This window comes from Pyxicephalus adspersus, chromosome Z, assembly GCF_032062135.1.
Source record: "Pyxicephalus adspersus chromosome Z, UCB_Pads_2.0, whole genome shotgun sequence".
NCBI classification, from domain to species: domain Eukaryota; kingdom Metazoa; phylum Chordata; class Amphibia; order Anura; family Pyxicephalidae; genus Pyxicephalus; species Pyxicephalus adspersus.
In genome coordinates this window covers 88,252,003-88,274,264 of record NC_092871.1, presented here as the reverse complement: position 1 = coordinate 88,274,264, position 22,262 = coordinate 88,252,003, and the positions used below count along the sequence as shown (strand labels likewise).

The 22,262-nt window shown below is 42.0% G+C and overlaps 1 protein-coding gene across 3 annotated transcripts in view; it reads left to right on the top strand.

The window, feature by feature from the left end:
• STARD8 (StAR related lipid transfer domain containing 8) overlaps window positions 1-22,262 on the top strand; it is a 74,967-nt gene that overhangs the window by 48,494 nt on the left and 4,211 nt on the right. For all 3 annotated transcript variants that reach the window (XM_072429775.1, XM_072429777.1, XM_072429776.1), the window contains 12 exons: window positions 1,557-1,628; window positions 6,212-6,293; window positions 9,958-10,021; window positions 11,182-12,422; window positions 16,605-16,778; window positions 17,563-17,722; window positions 18,373-18,571; window positions 18,961-19,171; window positions 19,929-20,043; window positions 20,221-20,442; window positions 21,283-21,500; window positions 21,626-21,802. In XM_072429775.1, the coding sequence (XP_072285876.1) occupies window positions 1,557-1,628; window positions 6,212-6,293; window positions 9,958-10,021; window positions 11,182-12,422; window positions 16,605-16,778; window positions 17,563-17,722; window positions 18,373-18,571; window positions 18,961-19,171; window positions 19,929-20,043; window positions 20,221-20,442; window positions 21,283-21,500; window positions 21,626-21,802 (2,935 nt within the window). The remainder of the gene's footprint in view (window positions 1-1,556; window positions 1,629-6,211; window positions 6,294-9,957; window positions 10,022-11,181; window positions 12,423-16,604; window positions 16,779-17,562; window positions 17,723-18,372; window positions 18,572-18,960; window positions 19,172-19,928; window positions 20,044-20,220; window positions 20,443-21,282; window positions 21,501-21,625; window positions 21,803-22,262) is intronic.

The window sequence follows — 22,262 nt, the reverse complement described above, 5'->3', positions numbered from 1 at the left end:
CTACTAATGACTTCCTCACTTATAACCTCATCACACGCACGGATACAAGACTTTTCTAGAGCTGCCCCAACTCTCTGGAATGATCTTCCTCGTCCTATTCGGTTTTCTCCTACTTTCTGCTCATTTAAAAGAGAACTCAAAACCTACTTTTTAGGACTTTGCCCACCCGTCTTCTTCTGTCAATTGAAACAACCACTACTTCCCACCACTACATATCTCCTATCCTATTGTGTGTAAATTCCCCCACTACCTAGATTGTAAGCTCTTTGGGTCTGGGTCCACTTCTCCTGTGTCACTGTCTGTCATTTGCTACCCCTATCTTTGTACAGCGCTGCGTAAAATGCTAGCTAAAATGAAAGTGTCCCTGTCATTATTTTTATAAATTCCTGATTTGTCATAATGAGCAGGAATGGTTACTTTGCCAGGCCTGAGATGTCATCAGTCTGCTGCAAACAGAAGGAAATATTTTCCCATTTCCTCTCCATGAGTGATCAGACTGCAACATTGTAACAAGTCACATGGTGGGGGATTGCAACAGAAATTGATGATTTGGGAAGAGGGCAACTTCCAGTGAAGTGTCACAATGTGCCATTACGGAGCATGCCCATGAACATAAATGCAATACTACTAGGTTTACTTAGTGGGGTGGGGGGGTAAAGTTTGCTGTCCTCAGGGGTGGGGGGTGTTTTTGTCATTTTCTCTGCACAGCAACTGTCTATCTAAAGTGAGAGAATGGTTGTAAGCGTCCTGCTTGAGCCCTGACTGGAAAATATTTAGCAGTGGAAACTATTTGGCACCATGTATGGGGGGGCGGTGGATTGGGCGGGGGGTTAGGTATAGAAACATGCAGCCAGTGGGATAATCGGACCCGAGGAATGATAAGCAAATGGGCTGACAAGGTGCCTCTAACACTGGACATGTCCTCTGCTCCCATTTGTTTAATATGGGCTGTAAGAAATTTATTAGCGGCTCATTGCCCACTGACACTTATTGGGTTTTCCCGTAGGAATAGTTTGGAAAGCACCGTTATCTTTCCTCAGCATTTCTACAATGTGATGTCATTGGGTTGATGCAGCTGATGGGTTCATATTAAATTATATTGCTTTTCTTTGCAAGAGAACAATGAATAGTTAAGGTTTGCTTTGCTGCAATATTCCACTTCATTCCAAAGATTTCCTCAGCATCATTTTCCTTCTTCTATTCTATTCTATTTCCTCCTATTGACATATAATGCTTGTCGAGAATTAATCGATTGGCTCCTTGTCTGGCTTCCTATTCTTCTATTCCAGCCCTGCTGTACAATGAGTGATGTGTAGCGTATTGTAAGAGGCCAAATTCTCTCCTGCTATAATATTTCCATTCTCTTTGGACAGCACTATAATGCATGTTTTCCCCAACAGATTGATAGTGTGGCACCTTGACCCCTCTGCAGCTCTAATGGATGATACAGCTTGGCACAAGAGTGCATTTTAATATTTTACACTTTGGTGTTTAAATGTTTCCATACAAATCTTTCCTCTACTATATTTATTTTCTCATTTTCTCTTGTGTTTCAGAAGTTGAGGCCAAGAAGGCTTGTGATTGGCTGCGTGCTGCGGGATTTCCTCAGTATGCCCAAATCTATGAAGGTAAGCTTCTGTTGTATATCTTGGGGGTGTTTTTGTTTTCTGTGACTTTGTTTGGGGAAAGTTCTTCTCACTTCTGTTCCTGTGACACAAACTGGAATAGGAAGTGAAGAAGAGAAGAAGGTGAGTGGAACAGGTGGGACTGCTCCAAGTCTTCAGTGGTGGAGGAGGGCAAATTGAGATACAAGGTTTAGCTGTATGAGGACATTGGCAATGAGCACATCCCAGCAATAATCTATATCTGCAGTATACGTTTTAAAACATGTTGTAGATATGAGTATTTTATATGCAGGGGTTACTTCAAGCTGTCTTTCCTGCATGTTCCTGCCACCTGAACATTCCTATTAGCTAGAGAGCAAGAGCCCACAACAGGGTTCTTTTTATGCCATTTCCATGCATGTGCAGAAGAAGCATGGATCCGACCGAAGAATTTGCAGTGGCATGTAATGTGGGTCATTGCAAGATATGTATTACATAGAGGTTGACTAGAATACAACAGGGGTCTCTTACAGATCAGAGGTGTACTTGATACTAAAGATTTAGACTTTTGTCATACTTAGGTCTTAACCATGGAAGAGTTTGATGCTACAGGCAACAGAACAGAAAAATATTGTTTGCTGTGCAGAAATTCCTTATTCCTGTTTTTAAAGTAGCATTAGATTTAATTTATTTTTAATTAGATGGTCCCCAGAAATCCCAAAAACCCAGAGATAATGGCCAGAGGCTATGTCCATGGCCATTGTGCTCTTGCATAAATCGGTCACATCAGATTGTAATACTTGCTTACACTGGGACTAGTTCCTCACTACTCTTCTTTCTTACACCTTATGTCAGAGACATATTGTATTATTACTATGTATGGATGCCTTTTACTCAGAATTCACAGTATAATTCATCCCAGGACCACACCATGGTTTAAATGTGTTTCCTCCTATTCTTGGTTCTTCTCTAGCTGCAGACAATGGGTTGCTATAAATTGAATAAAATAGTTCCCCAGATCAGGTTTACTCTCGCCAAGTTTTTCACCCCTTTCCTCTGCCCCCTTTCCAGCCCTTTTCATTTCAGCAACTTCACATGGAGTAACTGGACTCTACACAATTGTGTTGCTTAGAAGTACAAACTGATGAACAAATAAGTCCCTGGAAGAAATGGCATGACTAGTAGGGATGAGCCAGTGAGAATATTAAGTTTGATCTCGCCGTGAATCGGGCCTTTCTTGCTTACCGAAAATGTAAGTGAGAACGGCCTTTTGATTCGCCGAGAGGTCGAGGTCTCACCGAACAGGAGGCTGCATCATGCAACCCTGGAAATCCTCTGCGATGCCTGGGCACTAGAGGTTAGTTAACCCTTAGTGCTCTGGGGATCAAACACTCTTCACAAAAAAATGCAGCTACAGCTGCAATCATTGAGAAGATGCCCAGCACAGGAGAACCTCCTGACATTGTAATATAAGTATCTCTTACAAATGATACAGTTGTATCTGTAACATGTATCATTTGTAAGAGATTATTTATTTATATTACATTTATAATGATTGCATTCTTTAAGAAGAGTGTGCCAGGGGTTGAACACTGTTCTCACGGTCCACGGCCGCATTCATTGAGAAGATCCCCGGGCACTAGAGGTGCCCCGGGGATCACAAATAGGAGGATTCCCAAGAAATCCTGTGAATCCCCTGTGAAACCTTTGGTTATAATTTCCTTGATCTTCCAATGGTTTCGCATAATAGGTTCGCCGAAATTTCACAGAACCATCGGAAGTTCGAGGAAATGGCATTCTTGCTCTTCCATAATGACTGGCAACGACACACTGTTGGACAAGTGATATCACACAATGTCCCTGAATAATGAAAGCTTTCCAAGACTGGAGGAGATAGACTATCCTGGGTGATAGAAAACCTGAAAAATAAAAATTATTTGTCAAAAATTTTCAATTCTGGACCAGATCCATTCCAAGTTTGCTGGATCACCAAGGTCCTCCCATGATATTCTATCTTCTGCAGTCCTGGATAGCATAAATCGGGCTCAATGTGTACGTGGTGGCTCTTCCTGGAGTCTCCTCCAAGTGGTCAACAAGGAGACAATATTGGCTGGCCTCCATTCTGCACACCTACACTGCTACATTGAAATTCAGCACCATGTCTATAGTTGTATGCTCCATCCTAATGTGGAATCCCAACCAATCCCAAGGAGAACTTGTTATTACTGGAACTCCTAAGAGAGAATACAAACATTTTTTTTGAAGACCTCAAAAAGAGGAATGTATGTCTTCTTGCCATTTTCCCATGATAGGGACCTATCCTCTTCACCAGCGCTTTTTTATTAAAAAAGACAGTATTTGCTTGGTTCAGAACACAAGCAGTCTAGTTACCTAACATTGAATGTCTTTCAGTCCAAAGCACAAACTCAGGAATTGCGTCTCCAACACTCACACGGGGCTGAGAGGATGGAACTCTGCTGCAGAACAATAGGTGGAAGCATGGCATCATGGGGAAGTGTCAAGCCAGCCATTGTCTGGCCAAGTGACTTCCAGTTCAATCCCTCCTAAAAACAGTTCCCAAATAAACAAAGACGACAGCAACTGCTAACAGCCAGAGCTCATAATTGGGTGCAAAACCTTCCTTCCCATTTACCGAGGAAGTGACAAATCAGCTTCATGTAAGGACCCAAGCAGGATTGTCCCTGGTCTAAACTAAGTTACATCTGTAGTAAGCTGTGCTTTAAATAGCCAACCCGAGCTGTGTTTTGGTTCTGTTTTCTACGGGTCTCCCCTAAAATAAGGAGTCCATCATGAGTGAGAAATGTTTGTCTTCCCCACCAATCATAAATATGTTCCTCAGAGGTGTGTGTTATGGATGGAGGATAAATATGGGAATGATCTTATGAATTGGCAGATTAGGCAATCCTACAATTCAGACTTGGTCACAGAGGTTAGGCCTGGTCCAACCATGGTCTTGGGCATTGCAGCCTACACTGTCCTGCCTTAGCTTAGAAATCTGTCCTGCATGTGATGTCCTCTATAAAAGTTCTTTCTTTTTGGAGGTTTTACTCAAGCCTTTGACTAGAAAGAGAACTGTCTAGAGGGGTGCCATGTGCTAAAATGTGTCAGGATATGACAGGAGGCTGTTCTGGGGCAAAGTAGAGCTCCCTGTATGAGGAGGAAGATACATAAAGCCATGGCTGAGGATTCAAGATCTTTCTCCTGCACCGACCGCTTTGCATGGCCACTTCTTTAGCAGCCACAACCTTTTTTTAAGATGACAGATGGACTTGTGCTGAAGAGTCAGGGACCACTTCTAATGGCTAAAGCCGTTTTCTAAGTATACAGCACCCAAATCTATGTTTCTTTTCCAGACAGGTAGACAAAAACCTTAAAAAATGCAAAGTAAATATGTCCGGGTCCTGACTTATTTATCACACACCAGAAACCCACAAAATAGGGCAAGCAGCTCCCTTGGGGGTTTGGCACATTCACATACACGCAAAGAATGTTTTAAATGTGCACAGCTGAGTTTTTTTTTAATGTTTAAGTGCAAAATGCTAAGTAGGTAAAGTGTAACGTGTAAATCATGGTGTCTGTGAAGATCTCAAATTGTTTACATGAATGTTGGCCATTTCCCTTTTTTGCATGTTGCATTCTGATTATTTGGGATGGGAATGAAAGGAAGGGGGTTGGGTAATCTAGGAAAATGCTTCCTCGTACCTGCACCTGAAGTATAGTATCATCTCAGCCAGGACAAAGTCACTAGAGGTCAAGGGAGGCTGTCAATGATAAAAGATGGAGCATGATACATGGTGAGACATGTCAGCATTTTATTCTTTTGGATAGGTTACTGACAGGTCGTCTTTGGCTACAACCCACTTGAAAAAGTCTCCTTCAGAAATTTGCACACATTGTGACAATCAGGAATTTATTTATGAAGGCGAAGTGTTTGTTCAGATTGACTGTCAACTAGCTGTGTGGTAATACTTCTAATTTTGAAAATCAATTTAGTTCCATGGATGGATGAGTTTTAGTCCATTTGTAGTTATCTGGAATGGTTCAGGTCACGGGGACCCTCTGCTCCAGTCCTCGAGTGCCAGGAGCGGCAGACATTTATTGTTATTTCTGAAAAAGACAACAGCAAAGTATTGAATAGTTTACAAAGAATCCATTAAAAATTGTTTATATCTAAAAATGCACTGTATGGGGCCCCTTGGGGGCTGGGGCCAAGGTTCCCCTTGGTTCAGTGGGGGGCTGGGGGCCAATTCCCCTTGGTTCAGTGGGGGGCTGGGAGCCCAGGTACCCCTTGGTTTATTAGGGGGCCAAGGTTCCCCTTGGCTCAGTGGGCCCGAGGTTCCCCTTGGTTCAGCGGGGGGCTGGGGCCCGAGGTTCCCCTTGGTTCAGCGGGGGGCTGGGGCCCGAGGTTCCCCTTGGTTCAGCTGGGGGGGCCGAGGTTCCCCTTGGTTCAGCGGGGGGCTGGGGGGGCCGAGGTTCCCCTTGGTTCAGCGGGGGGCTGGGGGGGCCGAGGTTCCCCCTAGTTCAATGCAAAAATCTGAGGGTTTTTACAGTTATCCATTAATCCCTCCTCTTTGTTCTTCCTACAGATAACCAGTTTCCTTTGGACATATCCTGTGTAAAAAGAGACCACGCGTTTTTGGATCAGGATTCCCTAAAATCCCTCTGCAGGTACCAAAAAATTCTAAGTACATTCAGAATTTTTCAGTTTAGAGTTATTTTTGTTTGTCTTGTCTTTCTATTTAATTCCTGTTTTTTCGGGGTAATTTGGATTCATTGATTGCCATTTGCACTTGGCACATATGGGGAGATAATGAGTAAATACATACATGTTCATAGGCTAGTCACAAGTTTCCTTTAAACAGTTCAGTTGAGTGGACCCAAAGGTCCTGGGATTGCCTATATCTCTGATTTATGAAATGGAACTTAGTGTAACTCCAGTTTAAATTCTAATAAACAAAAAAGTTCCTTTGCCCCTCCAGTGTTGTCATCAGCCCCATTGGTTTTCTTTGGGCAAAAGGTTAAAAATCTAAGGGGTGCTTCCATGTCTTTACATGAGCATGGCTTACTCCTGAAAGAATTCCCACAGCCGTTATAAGAACAGGAATGCCAGGGGTGCAGGGAAGGTGCCAGTTTAAATGCCCGAGTCCCACAGTAGACATCTAAAATTAAGAGTACAATTGTAACATTTTGCTGCTACTAGTCCTTAGATGTGGTATTGATTCCCTTTTTATTTCACCTGGTGGTCATGCTAGTAACAGGTTTCCTATCCCTGGCTGATTACTTACTGCACTGCATGTACGGAGCAGCAGGACAGGTTGTGTGACCCACAGATTGCTGTAAAAGTTAAGAATTCAGCATAGGATTGCAAAATCTTGCAAGTTTTATTTTTGGCAGGTTCAAGTGTCACAAAATATTTTTGGTGGTATATTTACCAGATCAGAAAGGATCCAATCAGAGAGCTGCACAGTTGGGGTTGCTTACCCTATAATAATGTCCCAATGCTGTAATTCCCGTTGCTGGCCCATGGCTTCCAGCAGGGATTCTGTTGGCTGGATGACGTACAGTACGCCCTGTCTTTTCTGGGCACATTTTCCATGGGTTCGGCACTCACCTGACTACCGATATTTAAACATCTGTTTATATGCCCCGGCAATTTGGCTCCCATGGTTGGAAACAGAATTTTTGTCATCATTGTATACACAGACCCCCTCCCAGACACCTTGCAGTGACTCATTCCTCATTCCATTCCTGGCTCTGATTTTTTTCCCTCTACACTCTTTCCTGTATTCAGCTCCTCAAACATGTTTTTATTTTTACATCATAAGCACAAAAACAGATCCAGGATGGGAAGATCTTCTGTAACCCTTTGGAAGCCACATGTACCCAATAGACCACGAAAACTCCACCATTAATTGCAGCAAATTTTGCAGAATAAGACACTCTATTTCGCTCATTACGGGAAATAATTTTTTGTCCCAAAGAATATATTATGTCTTGTTATCTCACTGAGAAATCACAAGATTCCCGTACAAATGTCGCATTCTTTAATGACATTACGGTCACACCAATGTGCAACACCCATTTAAAGCACATGCTGAAAAGGTCACATTTCCTATTGGTCATGTGACATGTCAGAGGGCTGGGTAATTTTGGTTTTTTATTAAATATCTGGAGATAAGGAGGCTGTGAGTGTCTAAAAAATTTGTTTCCCTACATTTCTGCAATTTTAAGCCTAGGATTCAGGAGAAAGGATTTTCTTTAGGCTACACTACAAGAAGGTAACTCTGTCACCCATTGCTGCTAATTCAGCTCTGATTGGTCAAATCTGAAAAAAGAAGAGTCTGAATTTTACATTTCCAAATTTTGGACTCTTCACCTTTTTGTTTTGGAAGGAATGATCATCAGGACAAATGGATTAAATATGAATACAAATCTGACCCCTTAACCCCCATACCATTCTAGGTAATACAGGTTATAAAGGAAAGACTTTTATCTTAGACCAAGCAAATACAGAAGCTGCATTCTTTGTTGACAGCAGCAAAGTGATGCATTTTATCAATGTTTCTTTGTATCTGGTGGGGAACAGCTGCTTCTACCCATCAAAGCTGATTTAGCTGCTGAGAGCAGCTATGGGTCACAGTGCAAGACCTTGCCTGACAAATGGAGGTCTGGGATTTGCTGCTTCATCCATTGACTTAGGAAGAGAGAATCCTATGAGGTACGCTCTAAAGGTGCGTACACACTTCCAATTTTTATCGTTCCAATCGAACGACGAACGATCGATTGGGCAAAAAATCGTTTGTAAAAAAGTAACCAACGACGCCGACGAACGAGGAAAGTCGTTGGAAACGAACGACCGGACCGGCGGATCGGATTGGACGACGATCGTTGAACATCGTTCGTGTGTACGGTTGTTCGTTGATCGTCCATGTTCTGAGCATGCGTAATGAACGAACGTTCGTTCACTTTCCTGTCGTGCACATAGTTCCTCTATCGCTTAAACGATCGTATCTATTGTGTGTACAATATCTACGAACGATCGTGTCGTTATCTCTATGTGCAGGATCGGTGCTATACGATCGTTCGTATATATCGTGCTGGATCGTTCGTCGTTCGTTTTCCAACGATAATAATTGGAAGTGTGTACATAGCTTTAGTACCTAACTGGTTAAATACGCCACTAAGAAAGCAACGAGGTGACATTTATTGAAAATCGCATTTGATTACGAAAAGGGGATTTCCTTTCTGTGATCCAAGCTGAGACCTTTGCAAAGCCTGAAGTTAGAGCCTCACCGGTCCTTGGCTGAATGATTGCCAAGTAATAGCTGGAGATAAAGAGATTGTCTTAAGTATTTCTAATCTGTGTTTAAATGTCAGCGGAGGGTGTTTGGGATCATTTTAACCCATTGGGATCTCATTTTTAGTGGAATTTAAAGTTAATAATGAAAGATTAATATATATATTCTGTATATGTCACAGTGTGGAATATTCACCCTCCATATTTGTTCTGGTGAATGGAATAAAAGGAAGGGTGAGTCTACTATGGAGTTGTCACCAGAACAGTATTGGAGGACAGATCTTTCAATGGGGACAGCGGTTGCCTATTTGCGGAATTTTCTCTAGTTTAGACAGATCTATTTCCATGTCCTGTTGTGTCTACAAGATGAAGGGAAATCTCCCTAGTAAGACTCAAAATCTGGCATTTCCTGCAGTAGCCAAAATGTAAAAACAAAATCTTTAATTCTTTATGTAAAGCTGAACAACCTTCACTATTAATCTTGCAATGGACCACCCCCTATTCTGCAATGGAAGAATTAGATGTCCTTTTTGTCTAGGTAGTAAAGAAAATGGGGTAAAGTACTTGTCTTATGCCTTGTTCCTGCACATATCCTCCTTTCCCAATGACGGATCTCCTGCAGCCATCACTCCATCATGATCCTGCACAATGCAGGACTGCTGTACATGACTTTGACCTTGCAGTATCTCAGTGTCTGAACTGGTTTCTGGGGGACCATGGAATAACTTTGATATTGTTGCCAAAATCTTGGAATGATATGGGAACCTAATCTAAGGGGATATATAGGCAAATGGGAACTTTATGCATGGGAGGAACCTAATGCAAGCTTTACATGGAGATTCCCTGAGTTCAGCTTCAGCAAGCACATCATTGTAGCCAAGTGCATCTCTTGGTCAGGTAGATGGAAGATCAGCTTTGATTCAGTTTCACTGTCATTGAGCCTGTACTTAATAGAATTTACACTTTGACCTTTACTTTCCCCTTAAGCTACAGAAGTTGTATGGAAACTAAGAATTTGTTGTTTCTTGTTTTCAGACGGCTAATGACACTTAATGCCTGTGCTCCTATGAAGCTGGATGTTCATTACCACCGAAAACAGGTGAGTTTTCAAAGTATTGTGTATAGACTTGTTGTGCAATAAAAATTCTTCTAAAACGTGTAATAGAGGAGAAAATTAAGTCATGGAACATTCAGACATGTGAGAGCACATCCAGATCATTGATAAGTTTTGTTATTTTTATTATTGATCGTGCAGGGTTGGGATGACCACTTCCTTATGCCAGTAAACCGCAGCCTGGGAGGTGATGCTTCATCTAGCTTCACCCTGTTGCAGCCCCATAGAGAAAGAATAGGGTTGGCAGTGAGCTGCTCTGCCAGGGATGAGCGAATGGGAATATTAGGTTCGATCTCGCAGCAAATCTGGCCATTCTCGCTTACCGAAAATGTAAGCGACAGCGGCCTTCTAATTCCCCGAGAAGTCGAGCTCTCACCGCACAGGAGGATTTCCAGGGCTGCATGATGCACACTCTTCTCGATGAATGCAGCCACAGCTGCAACCATTGAGAAGATGCCCAGCACAGGAGAACCTCCTGACATTGTAATATAATTATCTCTTCAAATGATACATTTGGTACAGATACAAATTTGACATTTGTAAGAGATACTTATATTACAATGTCAGGAGGTTCTCCTTTGTCGGGCATCTTCTCAATGATTGCAGCTGTGGCCGCATTCATTTAGAAGAGTGTGCGATCCCCGGGGCACTGGAGGTTAATTAACCTCTAGTGCCGGGGATCGCACACTGTTCTCAATGAATGCGGCCACGACCGCATTTTTCAAGAAGATCCCCCGGCACTCGAGGTTAATTAACCTTTGGTGCCCCGGGGATCACAAACAGTAGGATTCCCAGGGAAACTTGTGAAACCTCCTGTTTTAATTTCCTCAATCTTCCGATGGTTTCGCAAAATCGGTTCGCTGAAATTTCACTGAACCATCAGAAGTTCGAGGAAATTTTCTTTAGAATGCCTGAGGAATTCTCGCTTATCCCTACCTGCCACCAGCTGTCAAATGTGCAGATGCCAGTTCTATAAGAACCAGGTCAGCTGGCAAGGTACCCACCATGGGGAACCACACTTGATCTGAAACAGGTCTAAACCAGGCCTAAAAATTGGAACACTCCCTACGGTAACTTTGCAAGGAGCTCCCATTCAACAATTTATAGTAACATTTTTTGACCAAGTTTTGTTTCATTTTTTGTAGAATGAAGAATCTGACGAAGATGACCAATGTGCAATTAGTGACCGATGGGCATTCCAGAGGGACCAGGGTCGCTGGTCCCGTCTGGAGTCTGTGGAACTCCTTTCTCCGAATTTTAATGGATCACCTACGATAAAGAGCACATCTAGCAGGGACAGCATATTGACTGACCTGAGCACAGAGCTAGAGGCCACCTCTTTGCGAAGTGTAGGAAGCAGTCGGGGAACTATAGATGTAGTTACGCCGTCATCAGAGTTTGGATCTTTAGATAGTTCACCAGCTGCTACCAAGCCATGCAGGAGTCTTAGCGACCAATCTCTTGTTTCCCCCCGACATGGTTTAAAGGAAAAATCGAAAAAGAGGAAATCAAAGGGTTTTTTAAAAAGGATGGAATCTTTGCGGAGGAGAGAGAAAGATAAAAATAAAGACCAAACGGTCTTAGTTTCTAGTGATCTCTTACATTCTGGGACAGTTGAAATAAATTGTCCGGGGCAGTATGACGACGATGGGGACATTCCTGCATATGACAAAGAATTTCTTCATTCTGGCTATAGGACTAAACTTTCAACCGATGGCAGTAATAGGAAGCCGCTCATGGACGGCTATCGTAGGGGGGTCTATTTGGAAGATTTTGATATTCCAGGAAAGAATAGTGTAGGACATAAACTGTGTCAAAAGTCCGATCATTTGGTATCGATCCCTGTGGACCATAAGCCAGGCACTTTCCCCCGATCTCTTTCAATTGAGAGTTTGTGCCCAACATCTCAAGTGACCTTAGAGAGTTGGAAAACGGGCTGCAAATCTTTGGGACATTCAGTAAGTAGCAGTATGGACTCCCATGGACTGGAGGTCAGACCAAGGAGAGGTTCATTCAGCTCTATAGGAAGCCGTTCAAGCATCTATGACAACGTACCTGCTTCTCTAGCTGCCAATGGGGATCTCTTTGAGCTAGGAGGCAGTAATGACCTTTTTGACCACCTTGATGATGTTCTCAACCATGTGAAAGGCGTGCAAAGGATGGTTGAACTATGGTCTCGGACAGTGTGTCCTGATCTTGATGAAGAAGAGGATTCTGGAGGAGAACAAGCCGGCCATCTTGGTTATGAGGAACGATCTATATCTGACGTAGGCACTTCTGCCAGTGACTTTGACAGCACAGGCAATTCCTTGAATGATACAGAAGAGACGGAAATGAGGGAAAGAAGAGATTCCGGAGTCGGGGCATCCTTAACCAGGCCGTGCAGGTTAGTTGACATTTTGTGATGTAATGCTTACACAATAGACATTCCTGTTTGGCCTGCAGTATATTTTAGGCTGCATCTTAAGAGTTCCTTGTGGTAAAAGTCAAGCTGCACTTGAAATAACTTGTTTTGAGGGATAACAGGCAATCCACTGCGTAATCCCAATCATTTAATTCACAATGGTACACACCTCCTGAAGGCAAGGCTAAGCTGATTATAAATATGTAGGGGTGGAGGCTGTACCGCCTGCATGTGCTTGCCCAGTGACTTTTATTTAACCAAGCACCGGTGACAATGTTTTGGTCAGCAGACTTTTCCTAGGACATAGAAAGAAAATCTGGATTTATTAAAGCTCTCTAGGACTGGTAGATCAGCAGGTTTTTCCATGATAGTCTATCTTAGAGCTTTAATAAATCCGGTCTATAGTCCCTTCTATGCACAGGCAGAGATCTTTGGGGAGACAATGTGAAAACAATACCTACCTACGGTGTATCTGTAATAACAAAACGGTCTAAATATTGGGAATGAACGGGCAGAGATGGAAACCCATTGGTAAGTAAAACAGCTCAATGTATACTATATGGATAAATTATAGCAATTAAAGGAGCTCTCATATACAGTACATGACCAATGCTTTGTGAATGGCTGATCACCACACTTACATATATGACCAAAAGTATGTAGAATATATAAATATATATATATATATATATATATATATATATATATATATATATATATATATATATATATATATATATATATATATATATATATATATATATATATATATATATATATATTAGAACACTAGGTACAAAGATTCCAGTGAAGAAATATGGTTATGCCACATCATTCCAAGACATTTCAGCCTTGTCGTCAGTTTGGTAAGGACCATTTTCTGTCCCCCCATGATTGTGCCCTGGGGTACAAAGCCCCCTCCATAAAGACATGGGGTCACCAGATTGGTGTGGAAGAACTTGAGTGTCCTGCACAGAGCCCTGACCTCAACCCTACTGAACACCTTTGGGATGAATTTGAAAGGTGAGCCAGGTCTTATACAACATCAGTACCTGACCTCACCATTTGAGAAAATTCCCACAGACACCTTCCAAAATCTTGCACAAGAGGGCCACAAAGGAGGCAAAACAATATTGCTTCCTTTGTGGTGCCATGGTCTTTGGGTGGGATATCCAGCAAACACATCCACCTGTGATGGTCAGGTGTCCACAGACTCCTAGGGGTCTATTTTTTATCACACAACTTTCTTTAAAGATTCACATGCTAAATTGGAACAATTGGTGAATCTTGGGAAACATTTATAAAAAGAATCCCGTAGCCATATAGTGTATGTAGCATAGCTGTGTTTGTATCCACTTGTCTGGAGTTTATCCTTATTTGATGCAAATTAATATAACCAGTAAAGTATAATATTTGTGGCTGATAACATTGTAATTTGTGTATTTCTGTATTACAAATGTTTGCAGTTGTATTAGTTGAACGTGTTATGAAACCTCCCCAGGCAATTTGTCACTTATTATATTTGTATTGTTTGGCATACATGTAGTACAAATACAGATCTGAATGATGAGCAGGAACTTTAGCAGAGCCCTATGTTTTAGTGATTTATGCTCTTGTTGCATCTATATCATCCACGGTTTATGGTAATTCTGTTCAATTTGCATCGCTCCCCTAATTTTTCTAGTTTGTCATTTGTATCATTTAATTCACGCTGAATAAAAAGGTCAGAGCTACAATGGATTCATTGTATACGTGTAAAAAGAATAAAGTGTGACACATTTTTTTTTTCTTCAAAGGATTCTGTTAAATATTACAGCCTGGAATTCTTTACATTCCAATGACGAAATGCAGGAGTGTGTGGGGCTGTATAGTAAGACATCCAAGGGAGTGGATATTCAGATCTCATACAATGTTTTGTTTGATAAGTTGGGTAAAGCTGGCTACTGTACAAGGGGAATCCAAATGAGATGGTTGTCAAAATTTGCAATGAATTTTGTATAAAGAAAAATTACGATTGTGAAGTATAAACTAAAGGGGATGGCTACCCAAATTTGCAATGGTTCTTTTGTTTTTTTAATGTATCAAAGGATTGCTACAGTGAAGTAGAATGTAAAGGTACCCACAGGGGAGATTTGAAAAATTTGCAACTTTTTTTGATCACCTTATTTTATATCAAAATATATATGAATCCAATTTGGCAAAGGATGTTGTTAGTGCTAAGCTTATTCCAGCCATGGGAGCTCTACCACGATGGCAGTACAATAATCATTTTGTTTGTGGCAATGTTCCCTTATTTGATTGCTTTTAGTGTTTCTGTGCATATGAACATGTTTTTGTATATGGGTAAGTGGCTCAGTGGTTAGCACCTTGGCTTTTGAAGCGCTGGGTCTCCGGTTGAAATCTCAGCCAGGACTCTGTCTGCATGGAGTTTGCAGGTTCCCCCATGTTTGTGTGGGTTTCTTCCAAGTATTTAGTTTTCTTTTCGCCATAACTCAAAAACATTCAGTTAGGTTAACTGGTTTCACCCCAAAATAGTCCTTAGATTGTAATAAAGCCATATGACTATAGTAGGGACATTAGATTGTGAGTTCCTTTTGAGGGAAAGCTAGTGACATGACTATGGACTTTGTACAACACTGCGTAATATGTCAGCTTTATATAAACACTGGATAATAAGTCCTATGTGGCCCTTTTAATTCAAAGGTTACATCTGTCCTCCTCCTTAAAGTACATCCCAAACCTTGTGTTACGTAAAGGGTTCAAACCTCTACCGCTGTAAAATTTTGGCTCTTCTCATCACTTTTTAGCTCCAGTGATCAGGATCTTAAGGAAAAACAGAGGGTCATCCTTAGATCATTAACAACACAAAATTTGCAAAGAGGGAAATTAAAAAAAAGCAAAATGTATCCATGTTAGTTTCATCCATACTCCTAAATAAAGTCAGTATGTTTCAGGGGTTCAAAGGGTCCCCCTTTATCAGGGCTTGGTGCTGTTAACAAAGGGTGTTCTAGACTCATCGAATTAAAGGGAACCTAATCGGTGTTAGGAGTGATTGCTTCTGGTGCCCGCTAGCAGCAATTATGCTGTCCCTTAGGATCCCTGAAATTTTATCAGTATTTGCTTTGTTGGAGCGTGCCAAGCCTTGATGAAGGATTCTTTAAATGAGTTGACTAGTTATTATGAGTCTGAAGAAAGCCAAATCGTGACTTGTTCTGTCTTTTGGTGCATTCTTCCTTGTATAATGAGTCTCTACAAAGAACAATCTTTCAGCCACCAGTGACTGTGCTTTGTCGTAGAGTTTGGCCACCGGTTCTGGCACCACGATAAGTGGCAACATGCTGCTCCTCCTCCATACGGGACATTAAAATTGGACCACCAGAGACAAGGGAGCTTGGGTGGAAAGTGGCTGAGGTGTCGGCTCTACACTGAATCTGTCACTGTTTTGCATTCACATGGTGACAGGGTCTCTTTAAGATCCTTGTCCATTTTTTATTTTAAACATTTTTAAAAAAGTTTAATTATTCTAAATGGAAAAGCTGAGGGGATTCCCATCTGGTAAATGTTTCATGTACACCAGGAAGTCCTGAGGGGGATAAAAAGCTCTCCAGGTTTTTGTCTTACATCCTGAATTGCCAAACACAAACATTACATAATTCATCATAATAAATCCTATACCTAAGACGGTATTCTGTTTCGGGACAGGAAGTGATGGAAAATACAGGGACTGCCACCAAAAGCATTTCTGTGCAGTACAACGGGAAGGGGTTGGAACATCTGTCCAGGTCATTAGGGGGATAGCGCCGGTCTATAGGGCGTTAAGTGAAAAGGGTCAATGTGATTTGGGGGTTCCAAGGAGGGCCCCTTCATTGGGAATTAGGAATGCAAACAGATGAAATCTGGATGATTAGGATTGAGTATTTGGATTGAAAGGGATTCTGAATATTTCAGAAGCCTCCATGAAGAAGGCTCCTTGGAACCTCCTAAACGTGTTGGTCCAACGTGGACACACCAATGAAAACATTAGCTTTTTCCAAGTCAATTAAAAAAAATGGCATTGTGCTTTTTTTCCCTCCATAAGTCGAGGATTTGTTGTATATGGTTCAGCTCTGACTGCTCACACGGGTTAACTTGCAGGATTTCAATGACCGTGTCTCTCTCCAACAGGAAGTTGCGCTGGCACAGCTTCCAGAACTCACATCGGCCAAGCCTCAGCTCTGCGTCCCTGGAGATCAATAGACAGTCTGCTGCTCAACTTAATTTACTGCAGAAATTGTCCCTGCTGAGACTCACTGCCATCATGGAGAAATATTCCGTGCCCAGCAAGCAGGGATGGGCATGGTAAGAGATTTCTTCACTTTTTCTGGTTTTCAAGCAAATATGTTCAAGGAGTACCCAATGTTTGTTGATCTTATGAACCCTGCAACCAAGGCAACTGTACTTGTTAAAATATCACTGATTGAGCAACTCAAAATTCTTTTTTTTTTTTTGTGGGATTTCATTGCAAAAAAAGCAAACGGTGTGACAAGGCACCAGGGGAAAATAGAATTATGATTGACGTCAATAGAGGAAAAGAAGGTACTAATTCCCCTAAATGATAGAATTGTGGGGTCACCAGCAGAAGGAAGGAGGTCCTGATTCCTCTATATAGATAGCATTGTGGGGTCACCATCACTAGAGGGGTCACCAGCAGGAGGAAGGAGGTCCTGATTCCTCTGGGGGAAGGAGGTCCTGATTCCTCTATAGAGATAGAATTGTGGGGTCACCATCACTAGAGTGGTCACCAGCAGGGGGAAGGAGGTCCTGATTCCTTTGTAAATCCTCTGAATCCTCTAAAAATTTAAAATGCTTTTGCCATGCACCCAGCATGCACATTTTGTCCTATATAGCTGACATTTTAAACACAGCAGTAAAATCTCTGAAAAGGTAAAACATTTTGCAATACTTTTTGTCTGTTGTCGCCCTCTGGTGTTCAGTGATTAGATTAGCGAACAGCTCCTCTCCGCAAAAATACGAATACCCATCTTTCAGTGGAAAAGGTGTTGGCTATAAATATATATTTTTAGAAAACTTCAGAATTGTTTTTTCACTCTTCCCCAACGTGTTTGTATTTTTCTAACTCCAGGACCGTTCCTAAATTCATGAAGAGAAGTAAAGTTCCGGACTACAGAGGACGAGCCGTATTCGGTGTCCCACCGATAGTGAACGTGCAAAGGACGGGTCAGCCTCTGCCGCAAAGCATTCAGCAAGCCATGCGCTATATCCGCAGCCAGTGCCTGGATCAGGTACATTTCTCATTGGGATTCATTGGGAACAATGAGGTTCTTGTTTTGGACAAAGAGGCACGAAAGAATGAAAAATGGAAGCACCACATCAAAGAATATTTTATTAGTGTTTAATTTTATATTAAAATATTTGTTAGAATATGACGATCCAATGCGTCTTTGGGGGGGCTTAAGTCTTCTTTCATCCTGGCAAGATTAAGAGGGAATTTTGAGCCCCTAAAACATGTTGGGTTCCATATTTTATCCAATATTCTAGATTAAAAATTATCTACTGAACCCAAAAATCTACAGTGTCTTCCAATTTTAGTCCACTTGTTTGCACCTTAAATCTGGGGACCCCAGAGGAACCCTGACAGTAAGAATTACCACCATGCCATACTTGTATTTTACATCTACCAGTTGGGTGTTGGAACCATTTTCCTTTTTTTAAGTCCCTATACATCAATCGGGAACAAAAACCCTAAACAAAGGTTGGGGCCTTTAATACATTTATACCTCACATATAATGCAGTTTTCTATTCTCCACCCCAGCCATAGGACAGCAATTGCACCTTCAAGTGACTAGAAAGACTAACCCCTGTCGCAGCCGTCTTAGCTTTATGGAATTGGATTATGGATTTGGTTCTAAAATTGTCTTCTTTGTATCCAAGGTTGGAATCTTTCGCAAATCCGGCGTGAAATCTCGCATTCAGGTTTTACGACAGATGAACGAGTCTTCTCCCGACAACGTCAGTTATGTGGGGCAGTCAGCGTATGATGTGGCCGACCTGCTTAAGCAATATTTCAGGGACCTGCCAGAGCCCATCTTTACCAGCAAACTGACTGACACCTTCCTGCATATTTATCAGTGTGAGTGTAACTGTCTTAAAAAGGAACTTATAGGATTTGAACCATACCGTTCTAAGATTCACTGGAAAATTGGAAGACCTGATTATTCTTTGCTGCAGTTTAGTAACACTTAAATGTCTATTACCCTCCTTCCTTCACTATTTGACTTGATAGTGAAAGAAGAAGCAGCAAACCAATAAGCCCATTGCTCAGACACCATTCTCCCCACCTATCAGCATGCTCCTTGCTAGTAAGGTGGGCACTGCAGCACTGATTGGCCCCTTGTGCTGCCCTTCGCCTTTACTATCAACCTGTACAGCAGAGCTAAAAATTGTGTCAAATTCAGCTACTTGCATTGCTTGTAGTCACCCGAAGTTTAGTCCTAACTTTGTTCTGCATCCCTTTTGTAGATGTACCCAAGGAACAGAGACTACGGGCAGTACAGTCAGCAATTCTGCTGATGCCGGATGAGAACCGAGAAGTTCTGCAAACCTTATTGTATTTTCTAAGTGACATTTCTTCCGCCCAGGAGAACCAGATGACTCCTGGAAACCTGGCCGTCTGCTTGGCACCATCCGTTTTTCACCTGAATATCTCTAAAAAGGAGACCGCTTCTCCTCGGTAAGCTTCATCTCTGTTCCAAAAACATCTCGGTTGTTTAGAATTTATATGTAATATTGTGCTGTGACCACTTACCTCTATGGGAACCAAGCTGGTTCTTATGGAGCTGGCTTTGGCCATAGCCATGGTGGACACTCAAGTTCCTCCACACCAAACTGGTGACCCCATGTCTTTATGGAGCTGGCTTTGTACCCCGGGGCACAGTCATGGGGGAACAGAAAAGGGTCCTCACCAAACTATGACCACAGGGCTGGAAGAGCACAATTGTCTGCAATGTATGATGGAGAATTACCAGGACCCTTTAATGGGGACACCTGAAGTAGTTTAGTTTCTTCAAGCAGATACAACTTTTTAGATAAATGGTAAAATGTTTTCAGAAATGCCATGACCTGCATAAGAAACTTTACAGACTTTCTAGTTCACTCACATAACAAAGTACACACTCTCCCACCAATTCACTTACTTACCGGTACTTGAATATTGTTTATTCAGATAATTCATGCAACAAATCCACTTCCAATGCTAGACTTCTTCACCATCCAAAAAAATCCAAAAGCCCAACTTTCTCCATGTTCTTTAACTCAAAGCCTCATCCTACGCGTGCGGCCTCCCAATTGAGTCTTTTTTTTTTTTAACTCTCCCATAAGAGTAGTCCCCTTGATGTTGTGTGGCACAGTTTGCAAGTTGTGGAAATAGTTACAATTCCGGATATAATTTGGGCAGCAAGAAGCTCTAATTGTTTTTTGTGTCCTTGCAGGATAATGCAGAGAAGAGGAAACTCTGGCAAACCAGATCACAAGGATCTGAGTGAGAACTTGGCGGCCACTCAGGGATTGCTTCACATGATTACAGAGTGCAAGAAACTCTTCCAGGTAAGTGTAGCCCATGGAGGGTTTACATCTTCTATAGTACTGGTGGTGACAATAAAAAGACCTGGACAGCTAATGAGGAAAGTTTGTCAATTCCACAGCCTAATGAGGAAAATAAAGGCTTTTCTAGTTGCTCTCACACCTGTATTACACTCTCATTCTCTTTTTTGCGTTGTACAGGTGCCTCATGATATGATGCTCCAGTCCCGAAACTCCTATATAGCTGCTGACACCCAGCCACTGTCTCTGGAGGATTTCTGTGTGGAATCAGCTGGAGAATCCAGGGATTTCTCTTCCATTCTGGACAGCAGCATTCAGAATCTTCTCCAGGAGTCTGCAGAACGCTTTAAAGGGTGGACGGCTATGCCTGGTCCAGAGCACACGGAGCTGTCATGTAGGAAGGTGAGATTTTCTGAGGTCTTGTGTTCTGGTAATGATGGGAGTGCAGAAGACTATTCATTTTCTCCAGATAAAGAGCATAAAAAATAGATTTTATTTTATTTGCTTATCAGCTGTCACTAATCAAAGCCCATTCCTACTGTTACAATGTGGGCCGTAATGCTTTTAAATTGTGATGAAATACACATCATACAAAGACATTGAAGACTATTGTGCTCCTCCAGCCTTGTGGTCACAGTTTGGTGAAGACCCTTTTCTGTTCTCCCATGACTGTGCCTGGGGGTACAAAGCACCCTCCATAAAGACATGGGGTCACCGGTTTGGTGTGGAGGAATTTGCGTGTCCACCATGGCTGTGCCAATGCCACATCCAAAAGAGCCAGCTTGCCTTCCATAGATGTGAGTGGTCACAGCACAATAATACATATACATTCTAAACAACTGAGATCTTTTTGGAACAGAGATGACGCACAGAGCCCTGACTTCAACCCTACTGAACACCTTTGGGATGAATTGGAATAGTAAGCCAGGTCTTCTCAACCAATATCAGTACCTGACTTCACTAATAGGGGCAAATCCCCACATCAACACCTGACCTCACACATGGCAGGGAAATCCCCACAGATACCCCCCCCAAAAACTAGAAGACCCCTAGAAGAGTGGAGGATGTAAAAAAAAAAAAAAAAACATGCCATAGGATGGCCAGCGAGTTAGACGCATATAGTCAGGTGTCCACCAGCCAAATATCTGCTGGTCATTGTAAATTAGTTTGTTAGTACTACACAATTTTATTTTAAGGATATGTTTTTAGCAATTCTTCTGTATATTGCTTTGTTTCTTGTAGGTTGGTGATGGAAACCCTTTGCGGCTATGGAAGGTGTCCACGGAAGTTGAAGCTCCACCGAGTTCCTTACTTCATCGTGTTTTACGAGAGCGCCATCTATGGGATGATGACCTCCTGCAGAGCAGAGTAGTAGAAAACTTTGAGCAAAATACAGACCTCTTCCATTATGTGACAGACAGTATGGCTCCACACCCAAGGCGGCAATTCTTGGTACTTCGGTATGTGTAAAATGTTCTACGAAAGTGAAATCTAGCTTGTAACTGGAAGCCTATTTTTCTGGGCAAAAAACAAAACATCCCTGCAATACATGGATACCTAATTCTTTATTTTCTGTTATGTGCAGGAAATGGCGTACGGACCTTCCGAGAGGAGGTTGTGCCTTGGTATCCACATCCATGGACCATGCCACAGGACAACCAGAAGACGGGGTTCAAGCCGTGATTGTCAGCTTACAGTATTTAATGGAGCCTTGTGGAATGGGACGAACCAGGCTAACTTACATTTGCAGAGCAGATCTAAGGTAAGGTGAAAGATGTTTAATAAAAGTGTGAGGGTGAAATGAGCTAATAATGATCCAGGGCTATCTACAGGAAGAGATGGTGGGGCTTTGTTAAATGGTTTAAACACTATTGTTTTATTGATATGCTGTCTGTGTCTAGAAAACCAATTTCCATACACATGGGATAAGAGAACTACTTACCCCTAAAGTAGACTTAAACCAACTCTCATTTTAGCTTTACTGTGTCCATGTTATTTCAAAAGTTTGAAGCTTTCATTAAAATAAATTGCTGGTATTCCTGGCATGAGTGTCCTTGTTAGGGCACTTCCTGAAATAGGGTGACAATGATCTGTTCCTGTTTCTCTGTTGTGCTCTGTTGTCACCTTGCCATACAGGCTTCTGATGTAGTCTAAAAGTGGCTGTTAAAGCTTTTTGCTGGCATGGTCCACTGTAGTCACATTTGGGGAAACCCCCTTTAAGA